At 43.3% G+C, this 15,225-nt stretch overlaps 2 protein-coding genes across 21 annotated transcripts in view; one reads left to right on the top strand and one right to left on the bottom strand.

The window, feature by feature from the left end:
- Positions 1–11,561, top strand: part of pnpla6 (patatin-like phospholipase domain containing 6) — a 197,409-nt gene extending 185,848 nt beyond the window's left edge. For 8 of the 11 annotated variants that reach the window (XM_069927599.1, XM_069927608.1, XM_069927596.1 and 5 more), the window contains 2 exons: positions 6,153–6,310; positions 9,880–11,561. In XM_069927599.1, coding sequence (XP_069783700.1) covers positions 6,153–6,310; positions 9,880–9,960 — 239 coding nt within the window. In that variant the 3' untranslated portion in view covers positions 9,961–11,561. The remainder of the gene's footprint in view (positions 1–6,152; positions 6,311–9,879) is intronic. The other 3 variants (XM_069927607.1, XM_069927602.1, XM_069927597.1) reach the window with 1 other exon arrangement.
- A 703-nt stretch (positions 11,562–12,264) lies between these two features.
- The window catches only part of cyp4f3 (cytochrome P450, family 4, subfamily F, polypeptide 3), an 89,037-nt gene continuing 86,076 nt past the window's right edge, over positions 12,265–15,225 (bottom strand). For all 10 annotated transcript variants that reach the window (XM_069927612.1, XM_069927614.1, XM_069927609.1 and 7 more), the window contains one exon: positions 12,265–12,710. In XM_069927612.1, the coding sequence (XP_069783713.1) occupies positions 12,503–12,710 (208 nt within the window). In that variant the 3' untranslated portion in view covers positions 12,265–12,502. The remainder of the gene's footprint in view (positions 12,711–15,225) is intronic.

Here is a 15,225-nt window from a genome sequence, read left to right as displayed (position 1 = left end):
CAAGCAGAGAGATGAAGACATGTAATGAGAGTAAAAATGACCACGAACTATATGTATGTGTGTAAAGGTGTATATGTGTGTATATATATAGTGTGTATACATGAATGTATCAGTATTTAGAGGAAAATATATAGAGTATAGACAAGAATTAATAAGGGAGGGAAAGGGAATAGAGGGAATAAGGAGGGAATTAAAAGAGTGACCTTTGTTACATATAATTGAAATCTTTTCTGGGGGGAGGGCTGGGTGGGGAGGAGTTACGGTCACTGCAAAATCAGTTGACGTTTGCGAGTGAATTCACAAATCCAAATGGAGAGGGGAGATGTGGTTGCCCGACGAGGGATAAAGGGCAACTCAGGAGGGGGAGGGGAGAATGGGGTTAAAGAAGTTTTAAATAGGAGAATAAGGAAAATGTTTGATGTTTTAGAAATGTTGTCTTATAAAGTGTTCAAAACAAGAAAGCAGAAGTGGATAAGAAGGAAAGGTGATGATGGAGAAACGGAAAGGGAAGATAAACAAAGTATGAAATGGCTACGCTGAACTATATGACTTTAAATATTAACGGAATACATAACCAAATTAAAGGGAATAAACTGCTAAATTTACTGAAAAAAGAAAAAATTGATTTAGCATTTGTGCAAGAAACACATTTAACTGAATTGGAGCACAAGAAATTAAAGAGAGATTGGGTAGGACATGTAACAGCAGCGTCATATAATTCTAAAGCAAGAGGAGTAGCAATATTAATTAGTAAAAATGTGCCAATTAAAATAGAAGAGGAAATAATAGATCCAGCAGGGAGATATGTAATGATAAAATGTCAGATATATTCGGAGTTTTGGAATCTACTCAATGTATATTCACCTAACGAAGAAGATCAAAAGTTTATGCAAGATATTTTTTTGAAGATAGCAGATACGCAAGTGAACATATTAATAGGAGGGGATTTCAACCTGAATTTGGATTCAAATATGGACAAAACTGGGAAAAAAATTAACAGAAAGAACAAAGTAACCAAATTTATAATTAAATCGATGGAAGAAATGCAACTTTTGGATATATGGAGGAAACAACACCCAAAGGAAAAGGAATATTCATATTACTCGGGTAGACATAAAACATACTCAAGAATAGACCTATTTTTGTTATCAGCTCGTATGCAAGATAGAGTAAGAAAAACAGAATATAAAGCTAGAATATTATCAGACCATTCACCCTTGATATTGACAATAGAGTTAGAGGACATCCCTCCAAGAATGTATAGATGGAGATTAAATTTCATGCTACTTAAAAGGCAGGATTTTAGAGAATTCATTGAAAGACAAATTAAAATGTATTTTGAAATAAATACGGAATCAGTGAAAGATAAGTTTATACTATGGGATGCAATGAAAGCATTCATTAGAGGGCAAATAATAAGTTATGTAACCAAGATGAAGAAGGACTATAATCAGGAAACAGAGCAGTTGGAAAGGGAAATAGTAAATATAGAAAAAGAATTAGCAATGAAGGAAGATACAACTAAAAGAAGAGAATTGGCAGATAAAAAAATAAAATATGAAACTCTACAAACATAGAAGGTGGAGAAGAACATAATGAAGACAAAACAGAAATATTATGAACTAGGAGAAAAAACGCACAAAATTCTAGCATGGCAGCTTAAGACAGAACAAGCTAAGAAAATGGTATTGGCATCAAGGAAAAAAGACAAACAAATCACATATAATCCAACGGAGATCAAGGAAAACTTTAGAGAATTCTATGAACAATTATACCAAATTGAAAACGAAGGGAAAGAAGGGAACATAGATGAATTTTTAACTAAAATTGAACTACCAAAATTACAAATAGAGGAACAAAATAAATTAACACAACCATTTGAAATAGTAGAAATACAAGAGATAATTAAAAAAACTACCAAATAATAAAACACCAGGAGAGGATGGATTCCCAATAGAATTTTATAAAACATTTAAAGATTTATTAATTCCTCCCCTCCTGGAAGTAATCAACCAGATTGACAAAACACAAAGCTTACCAGATTCATGTAAAACAGCAATAATTACAGTAATACCAAAGCAAAGGAAAGATCCACTCACACCAGCGTCATATAGACCAATATCATTACTTAACACAGATTATAAGATAATAGCTAAACTATTAGCAAACAGATTAGCAGATTATGTACCTAAAATGGAGAAGTGTCGGGTTACAAGATTAACGTAAATAAAAGTGAAGCAATGCCAATGAATAATGCGGATTTCTCAAAATTTAAGAAGGAATCCCCATTCAGATGGCAAATGCAAGCAATAAGATACCTAGGTATACAAATAAATAAAAATCTCGGCCATCTATATAAACTCAATTATTATCCACTAATGAAAAAATTACAGGACGATTTAGAGCATTGGAAAGATTTACCATTAACACTAATAGGAAGGATAAACTGTATTAAAATGAACATTTTCCCAAGGATATTATACCTATTTCAGGCATTGCCAATACACTTGACAGAGAAATTCTTCAAGTTAAAGGAAATAATAAGGAAATTTTTATGGAAAGGGGGGAAACCGAGGATAGCACTAGATAAATTAACAGAATGGTATAAACAAGGAGGCTTACAACTGCCAAACTTTAAAAATTATTATAGAGCCGCACTATTAAGATACCTATCAGATTTTTATCAAACAAGGGAAAAGCCAGATTGGACTAGATTCGAATTAGATAAAATAGGGGAAAAGATACCTGAACACATATTATATAAATGGGATGAAAAATTGGTAAAACGTAGGAGTTCTCCCATATTACATCATCTACTCAATATTTGGAAAAAGATTCATGAGGAAAGGAATAAAACAAATTACCAATTACCAAAACTAATATTGAACCAAAATAAGTTACTCCCTTTTACAATAGATAACATTTCCTTTAGAGAATGGGAGAAAAAAGGGATCAAAAGAATAGAAAATTGTTTTTCAGGAAATAGATTATTATCCTTTGAACAAATGAAAGATAAATACAATATAACTCAAGATACAGTGCTGGCATATTACCAATTGAGATCCTACTTGAAGGACAAATTAGGAAGCAGTCTGAGGTTACCAGAGGGAAGTAACTTTGAATATGTGATTACAGATACAATGATAATCAAAAGATTTATAACAAATATGTATATTAAATTGCAAGAAAAGGAGAATGAGGAAACAAATGGTAAAACTAAACAAAAATGGGAACAAGATTTAAATATCAAGATAAAAAAGGAAACATGGGAGAAGTTATGCTCTGGAACAATGAGAAATACAATAAATACGAGGTTACGTATGATACAATATAACTGGATACACAGGCTATACATTACACCTCAAAAGTTAAATAAATGGGACCCAACAGTATCTGACAGATGTTTTTGATGTAAAAAAGAAATGGGAACAACAATTCATGCAATCTGGACATGTGAGAAAGTAGAAAAATTTTGGGAAGATCTAAACCAAATAGTAAATAAAATTACAGAAAACAATATACCAAAAAATCCAGAGATCTTCCTCCTAAGTAACATAAAAAACAAAGAATTTGGAATTGATTTGGATGGTGCACAAAAAAGATTTGTTAAGATAGCTCTAGCCGTAGCAAAAAAATGTATTATGTCAACCTGGAAATTGGAAGATAATTTGAAAATACAAGAATGGTATATAGAAATGAATAAATGTATTCCATTAGAAAAAATAACATAGTTTAAGAAATAATATTGAAATATTTGAACAAATATGGGAGCCTTACATGAAACACAATAGTGAAAACCTACCGGGGCATTCACTACCTAAATTAACAAAAGGAGAAGGAAATGAAAAGAATTGACTCAGTGGAATTTCTTGTTTATTTTTATTGAATGACAACATTGTTTGACTGGTTTAATGTATCTTAGATTTTGCACTTTAAATGGATGGGGGGGAGGTAGGGAGGGTGGGATGGGAGGAGGGGGGGGAGAAAATGGCACTGTATATATTTGAAAAGGAAAATGTATGTATCATGGTCAATGTGGTTTATGGTGTGAAAAATAAAAAATTTTAAAAAAAAGGTTCCCGAATTAGTGGACAATTATCCTCGCCTTGCCTTCTCAGCTTGCTACAATGGAGTTCCAATGACCTAAACTCTTCAGTCATCAATGGGAAGAGACTGTGACAAGAAAATAAAACTTTAATTCTCAGTCTTATCGCAGGTCTGGCAATTTCAGGAAAATGCTGATATGAGAGAGAGAGGTTGGGTAAGTAGAGAGGAAAGCCTGATTGGGTAACCAGTGGGATGTAGGTGGGAGTTGTCTCAGTGTGGGACACACCATTCATGTTATTTTTGTTTCAAATAAAAAAAAATACAAGCAATACCACATTAGAGAAATACAAAGACTGCAAATGCTGAGATCTTGAGCAAACAAAAAATTGCTGAGGAACTCAGCAGGTCAGACAGCATCCAGGCAGAGAAATGGTCAGTCAGTGTGTCGGGTCTAGACCCTTGGTCAAGATGAAAAAGAAAATATCATCTACAAAATTCACACGCAAAGCAACAGCAGGCAGTCCTTAGTGAGAGTCCAAACAGAGGCCACTGACGATTGAAATGTTGATTGGTGAAAGTCATTTCCTTGATAATAGCACAGAAAAAGAAAAGACTTCAAGAAGATTTGTATCATGGCTGTAAAGATTAATCAAACTTGGGTAATTTTTCCCCAAAAAAGGTTGAAGGCTGATGTGTGTTTGGGAGGCATTTCCACACAGATGGGAAAATGAAATACTGATGGGGAAGATGGAAAACATTGACAACATTCATGTCATAACGAATTGGGGAGAGCAGTGTTTTCTTTGTGAATGATCAAGTGTAACATTAGTAGTAATTAAGATCGACAGACATTATGGAAGCTTCCATGATGGTGTGGAGCGCTTTTGTGTAAAGTGGCTTGATTCAGTGCCAAAACAGAGTTTGGAGTCACTGGGGTCGAGTAGAATGTGCAAGTGTGCTGGAGAAACTCAGCAGGTCGCGCAGCATCCACAGGAAGTAAAAAGAAACCAACATTTTGGGCTTGGGCCCTTCGTCAGGTATAAGTAAAACTGGGCAAGCTGCAGAATATAAAGGTGGGAGGAGGGGGAGAGGAAAGGAAGAGGAGGAGCATAGGCTAACAGGTAGGAGGTTATGTGGGAAGGATGAAAGAAGCAGTGAAGAAATGGGGAGAGGGTAGCTCTCTGATAGGAGAAAGAAGGGAAGGGGGTAGGAGGGAGAGTCATCTCTTCCCACTAATCCCCCCCTCAGTAACTACTCCTGTGATCACAAGAAATGCTACACTTTTTCATTTTTTTTCTTAAATTTTAGACACATAGCCCGGAAACAGGTCCTTCCTGCCCATGCCACCAAATTACACCCAATTGACCTACAACCTCCATATGTTACTTGTGTCCACACCACCTCCCTCATCACCATCTGAAGCCCCAAACAGTCCTTCCACGCGAAGCAACACCACTTGTGTATCTGCAGGGGGTCACTTACTGCATCTGATACTCCCATTGTGGTCTCCTCTACATCAGAGAGACTGGACACAGACCAGAGATGGTTTTATTGAGCACCTTTTACTCTGTCTGCTGCAATAACAGGGACCTTCCAGTGGCCAACCATTTTCATTCCACACACCAGTCCCACACTTACATGTCTATCCATGGCCTGAATCAACGTGCAAATTGGAGGAACAAGTCCTTGTATTCCATCTGGGCACTCTGCAACCAGATAGCATTAATATCGACTTCTCCAGTTTCCGTCAGTCCTCTCAGTCTCTCTCTTTCCCCCATCCCTCAGTCTCTTTTCCTCCAGTACCCCACCCCCTTCTCTCCTCCCCCCCCCCATCACAGAGCTCTTCTGCCCTCCCACCCATATGACCTCTTATCTTTTAATGGGTACTCCTTCCCCTGCCCCATCTTCCCTCCTCTCCTACCCCACCCTTTTATTCAGACACCAGGCCCGAATCATTGGTTCGCCTTTACTTCCTATGGTTGCTGCGTGACCTGGTGAGTTTCTCCAGCACCTTTGTGTTGTTGCACCACAATCCCAGTGTCTGTAGACTCTCTTGCTCCACTATTGTCAGTGGAGTACCTTGTGCTTTCTTTGTCTGATTTCAGCAGAGGAGTCCGATTATTTGACGGAGTATGAAGATGACGCGGTGGATGCAATGAGGGACGATGAGGAATATCAAGAGGAACATGATGGGAATGATGAATTCGATGATCAAGAATATTCAGAGCAAGACCATCCAGCTGCAGAGCAGAACTTGGAGCCGGTAGGTGATAAATACTTCCCGAATTTCTCATATATCGGTTGGGCACGTTAGTCATGGAACAGTAATGACCCTCCAATGCTAGGCCTGGAGCTGAGACGTTGGGGACAGGAAGGACTCATCAAACCTTCTAACCTGCAACCATTTCATTGTCACTAACTCATCAGAACTCCTGTGTTTTAATGTAAAGTGATGGCTTCAAATTTTTACCAAAACTCAAATAACATTGTTCTGTGGGAACAGATTTTTTTTTGATTTAAGGAGAAGGGTGGTTTCCTTCTTAAACTCAGCACTGTCTTGAACTCAAATACCCCCATGTGTTTTATGTTCCCTCACTTTTTCCCTGTACGTTGCCTCATTGTCAGTTATGCTGCTGGGCTGTTACTTCAAGACTGTGCTGGTCTTCACTGCAGTGCTCCAGTGCGAGCTGTGGATCGGTGAGTTGCCTGACACTGTGGTGAAGAGCACAAACTCGCCACACTTCCCAAACCCTGGAGAAATCCAGATACTTGTGAGACAAATTCCCACAATTGGGTGGTCCAGAGACCGACTGGTTTAAAAAGTTTTGCTGCTGGGTACTAGCCAGATGTCTACCTGCAGTGGGTTGGCTAAGCTGAGCTCCACCAGCCCTGACAATCACAAGACATTGCCTATTAAAGCACAGGCTTTAAAATCCATCTTGGCCACAAAGAGGCTCCAGAATCCAACATGTACTGTGGATTGAGGAGGCATGACAAAGGTTTCATGGTGCTGATCACCAGTAATCCCACCCATTCGCTGAGTGGGCTAGCCTGCATGCTGCCACATGCCACAGTCATAATTCGACAACATAGATACAGGCCCTTCAGCCCAACCCATCCATGCCAGCCAAATTGTCTACATAAGCTATTTTTATGCCTGCATTTTGTCCATATCCCTCTAAACCTCAATACTCAAAAATGTTGGCAAAATGCTCCCTTGACAAAGGTCTCAGGCCCAAAACATTGGTTATATCCCTTTGCCTCCTATGGACGCTGCACAACCTGCTGAGTACTTTTGTGTATTAAACTACAATCACTGCAGCTATAGCCTTTCTTGTTTCACTCCCTCTAAACCAGTGGTTTTTCAACCTTTTTCTTTCCACTCACATCCCACCTTAAATAATCCCTTTGCCATCAGTGCTCTGTGATTAGTAAGGGATTGCTTAAGGTGGGATGTGAGTGGGAGGAGAAGGTTGAGAATCACTGCTCCAGACCCAATTGTTACTGAAATATTTTGCTTGAGAAAAATTGTCTTTGGCCCCTTTCCTTTGGAGTTATGAAATCGTGGACATAACGAGTAATGAGGTATGATTAGAACAGTGGTTTTCAAACTTTTTCTTACCACCCACATACCACCTTAAACAATCCTTTACTAATCAGAAAGCACCTATGGCATAGGGAATACTGAAAACTGTTTCTTCAAGCTTCATCCAGTCCCTCCAGCATTCTGCCCCACACACCTTCCTTCATACAGCCCAATGTCACGACATAACCCAACCTGCAAAAAAAAGTTTGAAAACATTGCTGTAGACCTTTCCTAACCATGAATCCATCTCAAGATTCAAGATTATTTGTCATGTAATAAAGCAGAAAATGTGATATTACACCAAATTTTCTTGTCCACCACATGCAAAGATTCCCCATCAGCAGAAATTTCCCAGCGTCCCTTACAGTTAAAGAAAGAGAAACAAAAGAGAGCGCCCCCCCCCCCCCAAAGTTACTAAATGTCCATGGATTCGCCTCCAGCTCTCCTGTACCTCCGTAATCACACAGCCTTCAGTCCAAACCCGAGCTCCAGATCCTCAACTCTGACATGATCAGGAAGCCTCCAGCTCCCCCAGTACCATTTTGCATCTTGTTTCCTATATCTGGTACCCCTTCAGCCAGTTTCAAGCCAGTCTGCAGCAGCCTGGAGCCTGGTGCGAGTCCCTTGACTGCAGTCGCCTGCATGGGTTCCTTGACGGCAGTCGCTAGCGTGGGTTCCTCGCCTCGAGTCGCCAGCAGCCCGCCACCTGCATGTTCTTCAGCCTTGGAGCCCCTCAATGGTCATCTGGATGTTTTCCAAACATTGTCATTGTGCCATCCCTACCACTTCCTCTGGCATCCTGTTCCATCTACCCATCCCTCTCTGGTTGAAAAAGACTTGAATCCCTTTCATCTCTTCCCATAGATCTTTGCCTTCAAGTTTTAGACTCCCTAACTTGGGGCACAGACCTTGTGATTTCCCAAACCTCTATAAGGCCACCGCTTGGCCTCCTACACTACATGAACAGCCTCTCCTTGTAACTCGAGTCCCTGTTCTCGCTTGCACTGAGTGGCAGGTGGGCTGCTCTCCTGTGTAAACACCACAAGCCAGGAACCAGAGTTAACATAAAGGGCAGAATCCCTTTCTTGGATCTACATGGAAAAGACGAATGGGAAAGTCAAGGGGGGAGCAGGGGGGTGGGGGCGGGGGTGGAAGGAAGGAGTGTCATTGCTGCAAAGCAGGAGCCACTTTGTCTAGGGCAGCAGAAGCGGATTAAGAGAACTGTGCACAAATGATCTTTTCTTGTAGTTTATCTCAAACGTTTATCACTGTTCATGCATCAAGATTGCCACTTAATCAGTGTTTCACTTCCTTTCCCATGATGCAGACTGACACTGAGACCAGTGTCTCAGATTGTTGCTGCAGAATGCTGTGGTCTCATCAAAATGCAAGCCAAACCATTTACACAGAAACTGGTTACTTTCTTATCTGGAGCCACATCAAGCTGCCCCTACCAAATGTCAGCATTAATACTGCAGCCAACCATTGCAACTCCCCGACCAGTCCCACAGTGATATCTCTGTCCCCTTCCATGGTCAGAGTGAGGCTAAACGTAAACTTGAGGAACAACACATCGTATTCCACCTGGACAGCCTTTAACCCAATGGCAGGAACATTGATTTTACTAATTTGCCCACCCCCACACATCTGGCCCAATTGTTTCCGTTTCTTCTTTACCTATTCCTGGACTTGCTCATTCTCTCTCTCTCACTCACTTTTTTTTTCTTTTCCCTTCCCCATCTCTCTTTCCAAGTGGTTTCTTCCTCTACCTGTCTTTCCACAACTCAGGGCACCTCTCTCAGCTTCTTTCCCTCTTTACATGCACACACAAGGAGACACGTGCACATGCACACGGGGACCCACATACACATAAATGTAGATATACATAGAGATATGGAGAGAGAGAGAGAGGTGGAGGTGAAGAAAGAGAGACAGGTGGAGATAGGGAGAGAGGCGGAGGTGAAGAAAGAGGTGGAGATAGGGAGAGAGGCGGAGGTGAAGAAAGAGAGGTGGAGATAGGGAGAGAGGCGGAGGTGAAGAAAGAGAGACAGGTGGAGATGGGGAGAGGAGGGAGAGAGAGATGTATAAAATTTTTCCTTAGTCTCATCGTTGGCCTGACCTGCTGAATTCTTGGTCTGCTTGTAACTCAGGTCTCTGGCTGCACGCCGCAGATGCCTGGGCCCAATGTTGGGGGTAGGGGAGGTTTTGATGAAGTATCTCATTTTAATCTTTCCCTTTGCCTGCAGGAGGAAGGAAACATTCTAAGAAACCGCAAGACTGGCATCAGCACCCAGGAAACTCCATCTCCCCCTGACAGTGAAGCTTAGTTGGTCACCGGAGCACTGCACTGCACGTCACCTCTGCCCGACCACTCACATTCCTTCACAGAACAAAGGCAGCCACAAAACTCTGCTCTAAACTATTCTCCCTGCAGTCTGGGAATGGACTTTGGTTTGTGTATTGCACCTCCTCACCACCACCCTACCCCAACAACTCCTCTTTTGTTACCAGGGCCGTTACCAAACTCCCAGGACACAGGTGGAGTTTCCTCTGGAACTGACCTGCTGAATCGTCGTATCCTTGGAGGATGCGCGGTGCTCACTTATAATTGAACGCAAGGGTCTGCCCTCGCCCAGACTCGCCCAGACTCAGTTGCGCTGTATTTGTTTGAACTTTTAAAATAGGCTTTCAGAGCAGGAGCACACGCACAGCAATGAAACTGAGTTGGAGAAGTCCAACCTGACTGCTGGTTGGCAGCTGTGTTGAAGCCCTGCTGTAAGCCCCAGGTAACCTGGTTTCGTGATCAGCTATACCACTGTGCCATCTCGCCTGGAAGCCTGAGTGCAGCACAGGCAATTGTGAAGCGTCATCATATGAGATCCTGGCTCAGGCCAGTGTTCAAGCTGAAGAGGTGGGAGGGAGAAAAATTAAAATGACAAAGTATCCCCGGACAGCCACATCTCTCTGTCACAGCACCAGCGCTGAACACTGGAGAGAGCTTTTTCTCGTTCTAGGTGGAAAGGGGCTCAGAGTAATTTGTCCCACCACAGGGTCAGCACTGTAATGGCTAAGTTCGTCGTGTAATGGGACACCTCTTCTGTCCTGAGCACTGTGTAATCGGTTTGCTCATATTGGGATTCAAATGTTTAATGGTCAAGGTAAATTGATTGCTTCTGGTCATTGCTGTTAATCCCTCCATACCTTCTCAAGGTGTTCTTTGATTGGTTATCAAAGTCGTTATATTACAGGTGAATTGGCACTGGTGTCTTCCCCACTGCCTGTGGGAATCCTGCAAGCAGTCCCCATCCAATGGCTGGTGGGTGGGAATCTACCATCCCAGGCTCTGTAACTGCCTGTGGGCCAGGGCAAGGTTCCCCCTAGAGCTGAGCTGAGTCTGGGGATCCCAGAGGCACTGGGATCCTGTTCTCTCAACATAGCACACACCAGCACCAACACTGAGCATTTCAGGGCAGGGGTGAGGAGAGCACAGAGGAAAGAGGGGTGGGTGAGGTCAGGGTGTGGAGAATGCGGGGGGGGGGAAGGGAACGCAGAGGATAAGGGCAGGTGGGCAGGGGGATGTCTGAAGTACTGAGGGGTGAAGTGGGTGCTGGCCACCGACTACCTCAAACATTGTGAAAGTGAGGTACTGGAGAGAGAGAGATGCCTTCACTGAATTCTTTGCACCTCCCTAATGAACACTGCAACGTTCATGAGAGCCTCTCCAGGGTGCCCAGAATCTGTTTGCACAAGTCAATAATAAATGCGAGATAATTCTGGGCATTCCACTTGAAATAACTAACAAGACTTATTTATAAAGTCAGATTTTAAAAAAAACAATATATTGTTGACTAATGAGGGAGCTCGAATCATTTTGTGATGTTGTGATTATTCATGGAATATAAAGATATTAAAATCCACTGACCCAAAATGCTCCCCTTGTGTGTGGGTCATTTAGTGCAGCAGAATTTAAAAAGGGGTGGGACGGTTTGCTGGCCTTGCATCGTCCAGCTGACCGCGAATCTTTCCTCTGCCAGTACTGCTCCGCTCGTGCGTCCCCTCCCTGAGCCGCTCAAGGCACTCCGCCTTCTGCTCCCTCTGTGATGCCCTCGTCCACTCCTCCCCACCAATCGTCCCCTTGGGACCTACCCCCTGTGACTGCAGGAGATGTCACCAGCATACAGAGGGGGTTGGCTAAATAGTCCTTTCAAGCAACATTTTGCTTGTGAATCTGCAGGGGTCATCAACTGCATTCGGTGCTCCTGTGGTCTCCTCTCCATCGGAGAGACCAAGTGCACGTCAGAGTCCTTCAATGAGTCCCTGATTGAGTTTGTCATTGAGGAGTCTGATGATGGAGGGGGAGCAGCTGTTCCTGAACCTGATGGTGGTAATGTTCTACGTGAAGGTTCCATTATTGTAACGTACTACTACATTTAGAATGTAATATACATTAAATTCTTTATCGCCACTTTGTCCAGCACCCCTCACAGAAACCTGGTGATCCTGGGCCATCTCCCCTCCAAGTACTGACCAGGCCTGGGCCTGCTCAGTTTCCGAGATCAGGCCATTCCAGGCGTATTCATGTTCTAATGCACAGTGTGTTTGTACCATGAAAAGAACATTTTGCCAATCACTGATGCTGCAAAAATCTTTTCCTTTTATTTGATTCCACAGCCATTAAAGAAAGGCAATCATTGGTTTTTCTGGTTGGGAAAACACCAGAAGCTGGTGACATATTTAAGCATTCATTCTTCTAGGTAGCAAAGAAATCCCCTCCCCACAAATATTGTAGCTTTGGCCACTGCCCCCCCCCCCCCCACACCTGATTAAAAACAGTTGAAGAACCACTTCGCTCCTGTCTCCCTGCAGTGTTCATTCCACCGTCTGCTGGGATCCCGGCCAGATCTCCCGCCCAGGCAGCTGCCTCATTTTAAGCCACATCCCCTTCTCGGTCCGAAGAATCAGCTCTGGTTTCCTGCGTACCTCCTTCGACGTATCCAGTGACAGCTCAAACCGATACAGCGTCAGTGCTACAGCCACCTTCATCTCCGACATAGCGAAGTTCTGCCCAATGCAGTTCCTGCAGAGCGGGGATCAATGCAAGGAGTGGAGAGAGTGTGGATCATATGGAGCAAGAGTTCATCCTCCCCACCTCTCACAACACCTCCCTGGTACCCCCTTTCCGCCTCAAACACTGAAAAGCCTGGATAGAATGGATGTGGAGAGAACGTTTCCTAGGTGGGGGAGCCTTGGGACCAAGGAATACAGATAGATCCTTTACCCAGAGGGTGGTGAACCTGTGGAATTTGTTGCCGTAGGTGGCTGTGGAAGCCAAGTCATTGGGGATATTTAAAGGCAGAGATAGCTATGTTCTTGATCAGGAAGGAAAATCCAGTGTTGCAAGAAGACAGGGGAATGGGGTGAAAAATGAGAGTAAATGATAGGATCTAGGAGCAGAAGTTGGGCCATTCTAATCATGAGCTGATCCATCCTCCCACTCAGCCCCTTGCCCCGGCTTCCTTCCACAGCCACCTGTGGCAACAAGTTCCACAGATTTGAGACCCTCTGACTAAAGACATTTTTGTGCACATCTTTTTTAAATCGACGTCCTTTTATGCCCTCTTGTCCTCGATTCATCGACCATGGGAAACAACCTTGCCACATCTACACTGGCCAGGCCTTTCAGCACTCAAGGACAAGGGTCCCCCTCCCCCCCACCCATCCTTACATACTCCAAGAGCCGACAATAGTTTCTCATGAAAACTAACCCTTTCACTCATGGTAACATTCTAGTCAATCTTCTCTGAACCCTCTCCAATGCCAGCACATCTTTTCTCAAATTGGGCACCTGAAACTATACACCATACTCCGAATGAGGACTCACCAATGCTCTATAGAGTCTCAACATCACCTCCTTGCTCTTAAATAGGACATATGCAGTAAAGTGGAGGGCATTGAGCAATGCTGAGGAACAGAGGGATCATGGAATAAGCATTCCTTGAAGGTGGATTAACCATGTAGACAGGGTGGTGAAGAAGGCTTTTGGTACGCTGGCCTTTATAAATCACAGCATAGAATATAGGAGCTGGGAGGTGATGTTGAGACTGTTTAAGACTTTGGTGAGGCCAGGTTTGGAGTACTGTGTGCAGTTCTGGTCTCCAAATTACAGGAAGGATATAAATAAGGTTGAGAGGGTGCAGAGAAGGTGTACAAAAATGTTGCCTGGATTGCAGTATCTGGAATATGGAGAAAGATTGGGACTTTATTCGTTGGAGTGTAGAATGTTGAAAGGGGATTTGATAGAGGTATTTAAAATTATGAAGGGTAGGGGAGATTGGAACAAGGGGTCATAAGTTGGGTTTGGGGGGCAAAACTTTAGGAGTAATATAAGAGGATGCTTCTTTACTCAGGGAGCGGTGGCTGAGTGGAATGACCTTCCGGAAAGGTAGTTGCGGCAGAGTCAATTCTGTCATTTAAGAGGAGGTTGGATGAGTACATAGATGTGAGGGGGGTTGGAGGGTTATGGGCATGGGAATGGGTAGATGGAATTAGTGGTGTTTCACATAAATGGGTGTGGACTAGAAGGGCCGATATGGCCTGTTTCCGTACTGTAAATTGTTATATGGTTACATGCCATTCCTCTATAACTGAATGCCAACATTGCATTCGCCTTCTTCACCACCAACCTAACCTGGAAGTTAAACTTTAGACTATCCTGCACGAGGACCCCCTTTGTACCTTGAAAGTTTGAAGTTTCTCCCCATCTATAAAATAGTCTGCCCATCTCTACACACACACACACACACACACACATATATCGTGTTATATGGCGAGCTCTCCACTGGCCACCGAGACAGAGGTGCACCAAAGAAGAGGTACAAGAAATCTCTTGGTGCCTGCCACATTGACCACCGTCAGTGGGCTGATATTGCCTCAAACCGTGCATCTTGGCGCCTCACAGTTCGGCGGGCAGCAACCTCCTTTGAAGAAGACCGCAGAGCCCACCTCACTGACAAAAGACAAAGGAGGAAAAACCCAACACCCAACCCCAACCAACTAATTTTCCCTTGCAACCGCTGCAACCGTGTCTGCCTGTCCCGCATTGGACTGGTCAGCCACAAACGAGCCTGCAGCTGACGTGGACATTACCCCTCCATAAATCTTCGTCCGCGAAGCCAAGCCAAAGAGAGAACATACATAAAAAGAAATGGCCCCAACATCAGCCCCTGTGGAACACCACTGGTAACCAGTCGCATGCCAGAACAGGATCCCTTGATTCCCTCTCTCTGTTTCCTGCCAATGTCTACCTAGGATAGTGTCCTTCCTGTAATTCCACGGGCTCTCATCTTGTTTAGCAGCCTTGTGTGTGGAACCTTGTGTAAAATCCAAATACACAACATCGCCCCTCTCTAACCTTACTTGTGATCTCTCTAAAAATCTGCAATAATTCAGCCATGACAGAATGACAGTTCAGGCTTGTTGGGCCGAATGGCCTAATTCCACTCCTGTCTCTTCTGGTCTCTGCCCTCATCCTCACTCCTCAACCTCACCCAGTCCTTATGAAATCTCTGCCTCCACCCCACCAGCGGAGGTGA

Source organism: Narcine bancroftii, chromosome 3, assembly GCF_036971445.1.
Source record: "Narcine bancroftii isolate sNarBan1 chromosome 3, sNarBan1.hap1, whole genome shotgun sequence".
NCBI lineage: Eukaryota > Metazoa > Chordata > Chondrichthyes > Torpediniformes > Narcinidae > Narcine > Narcine bancroftii.
This window is presented reverse-complemented; position numbering and strand designations above follow the sequence as displayed.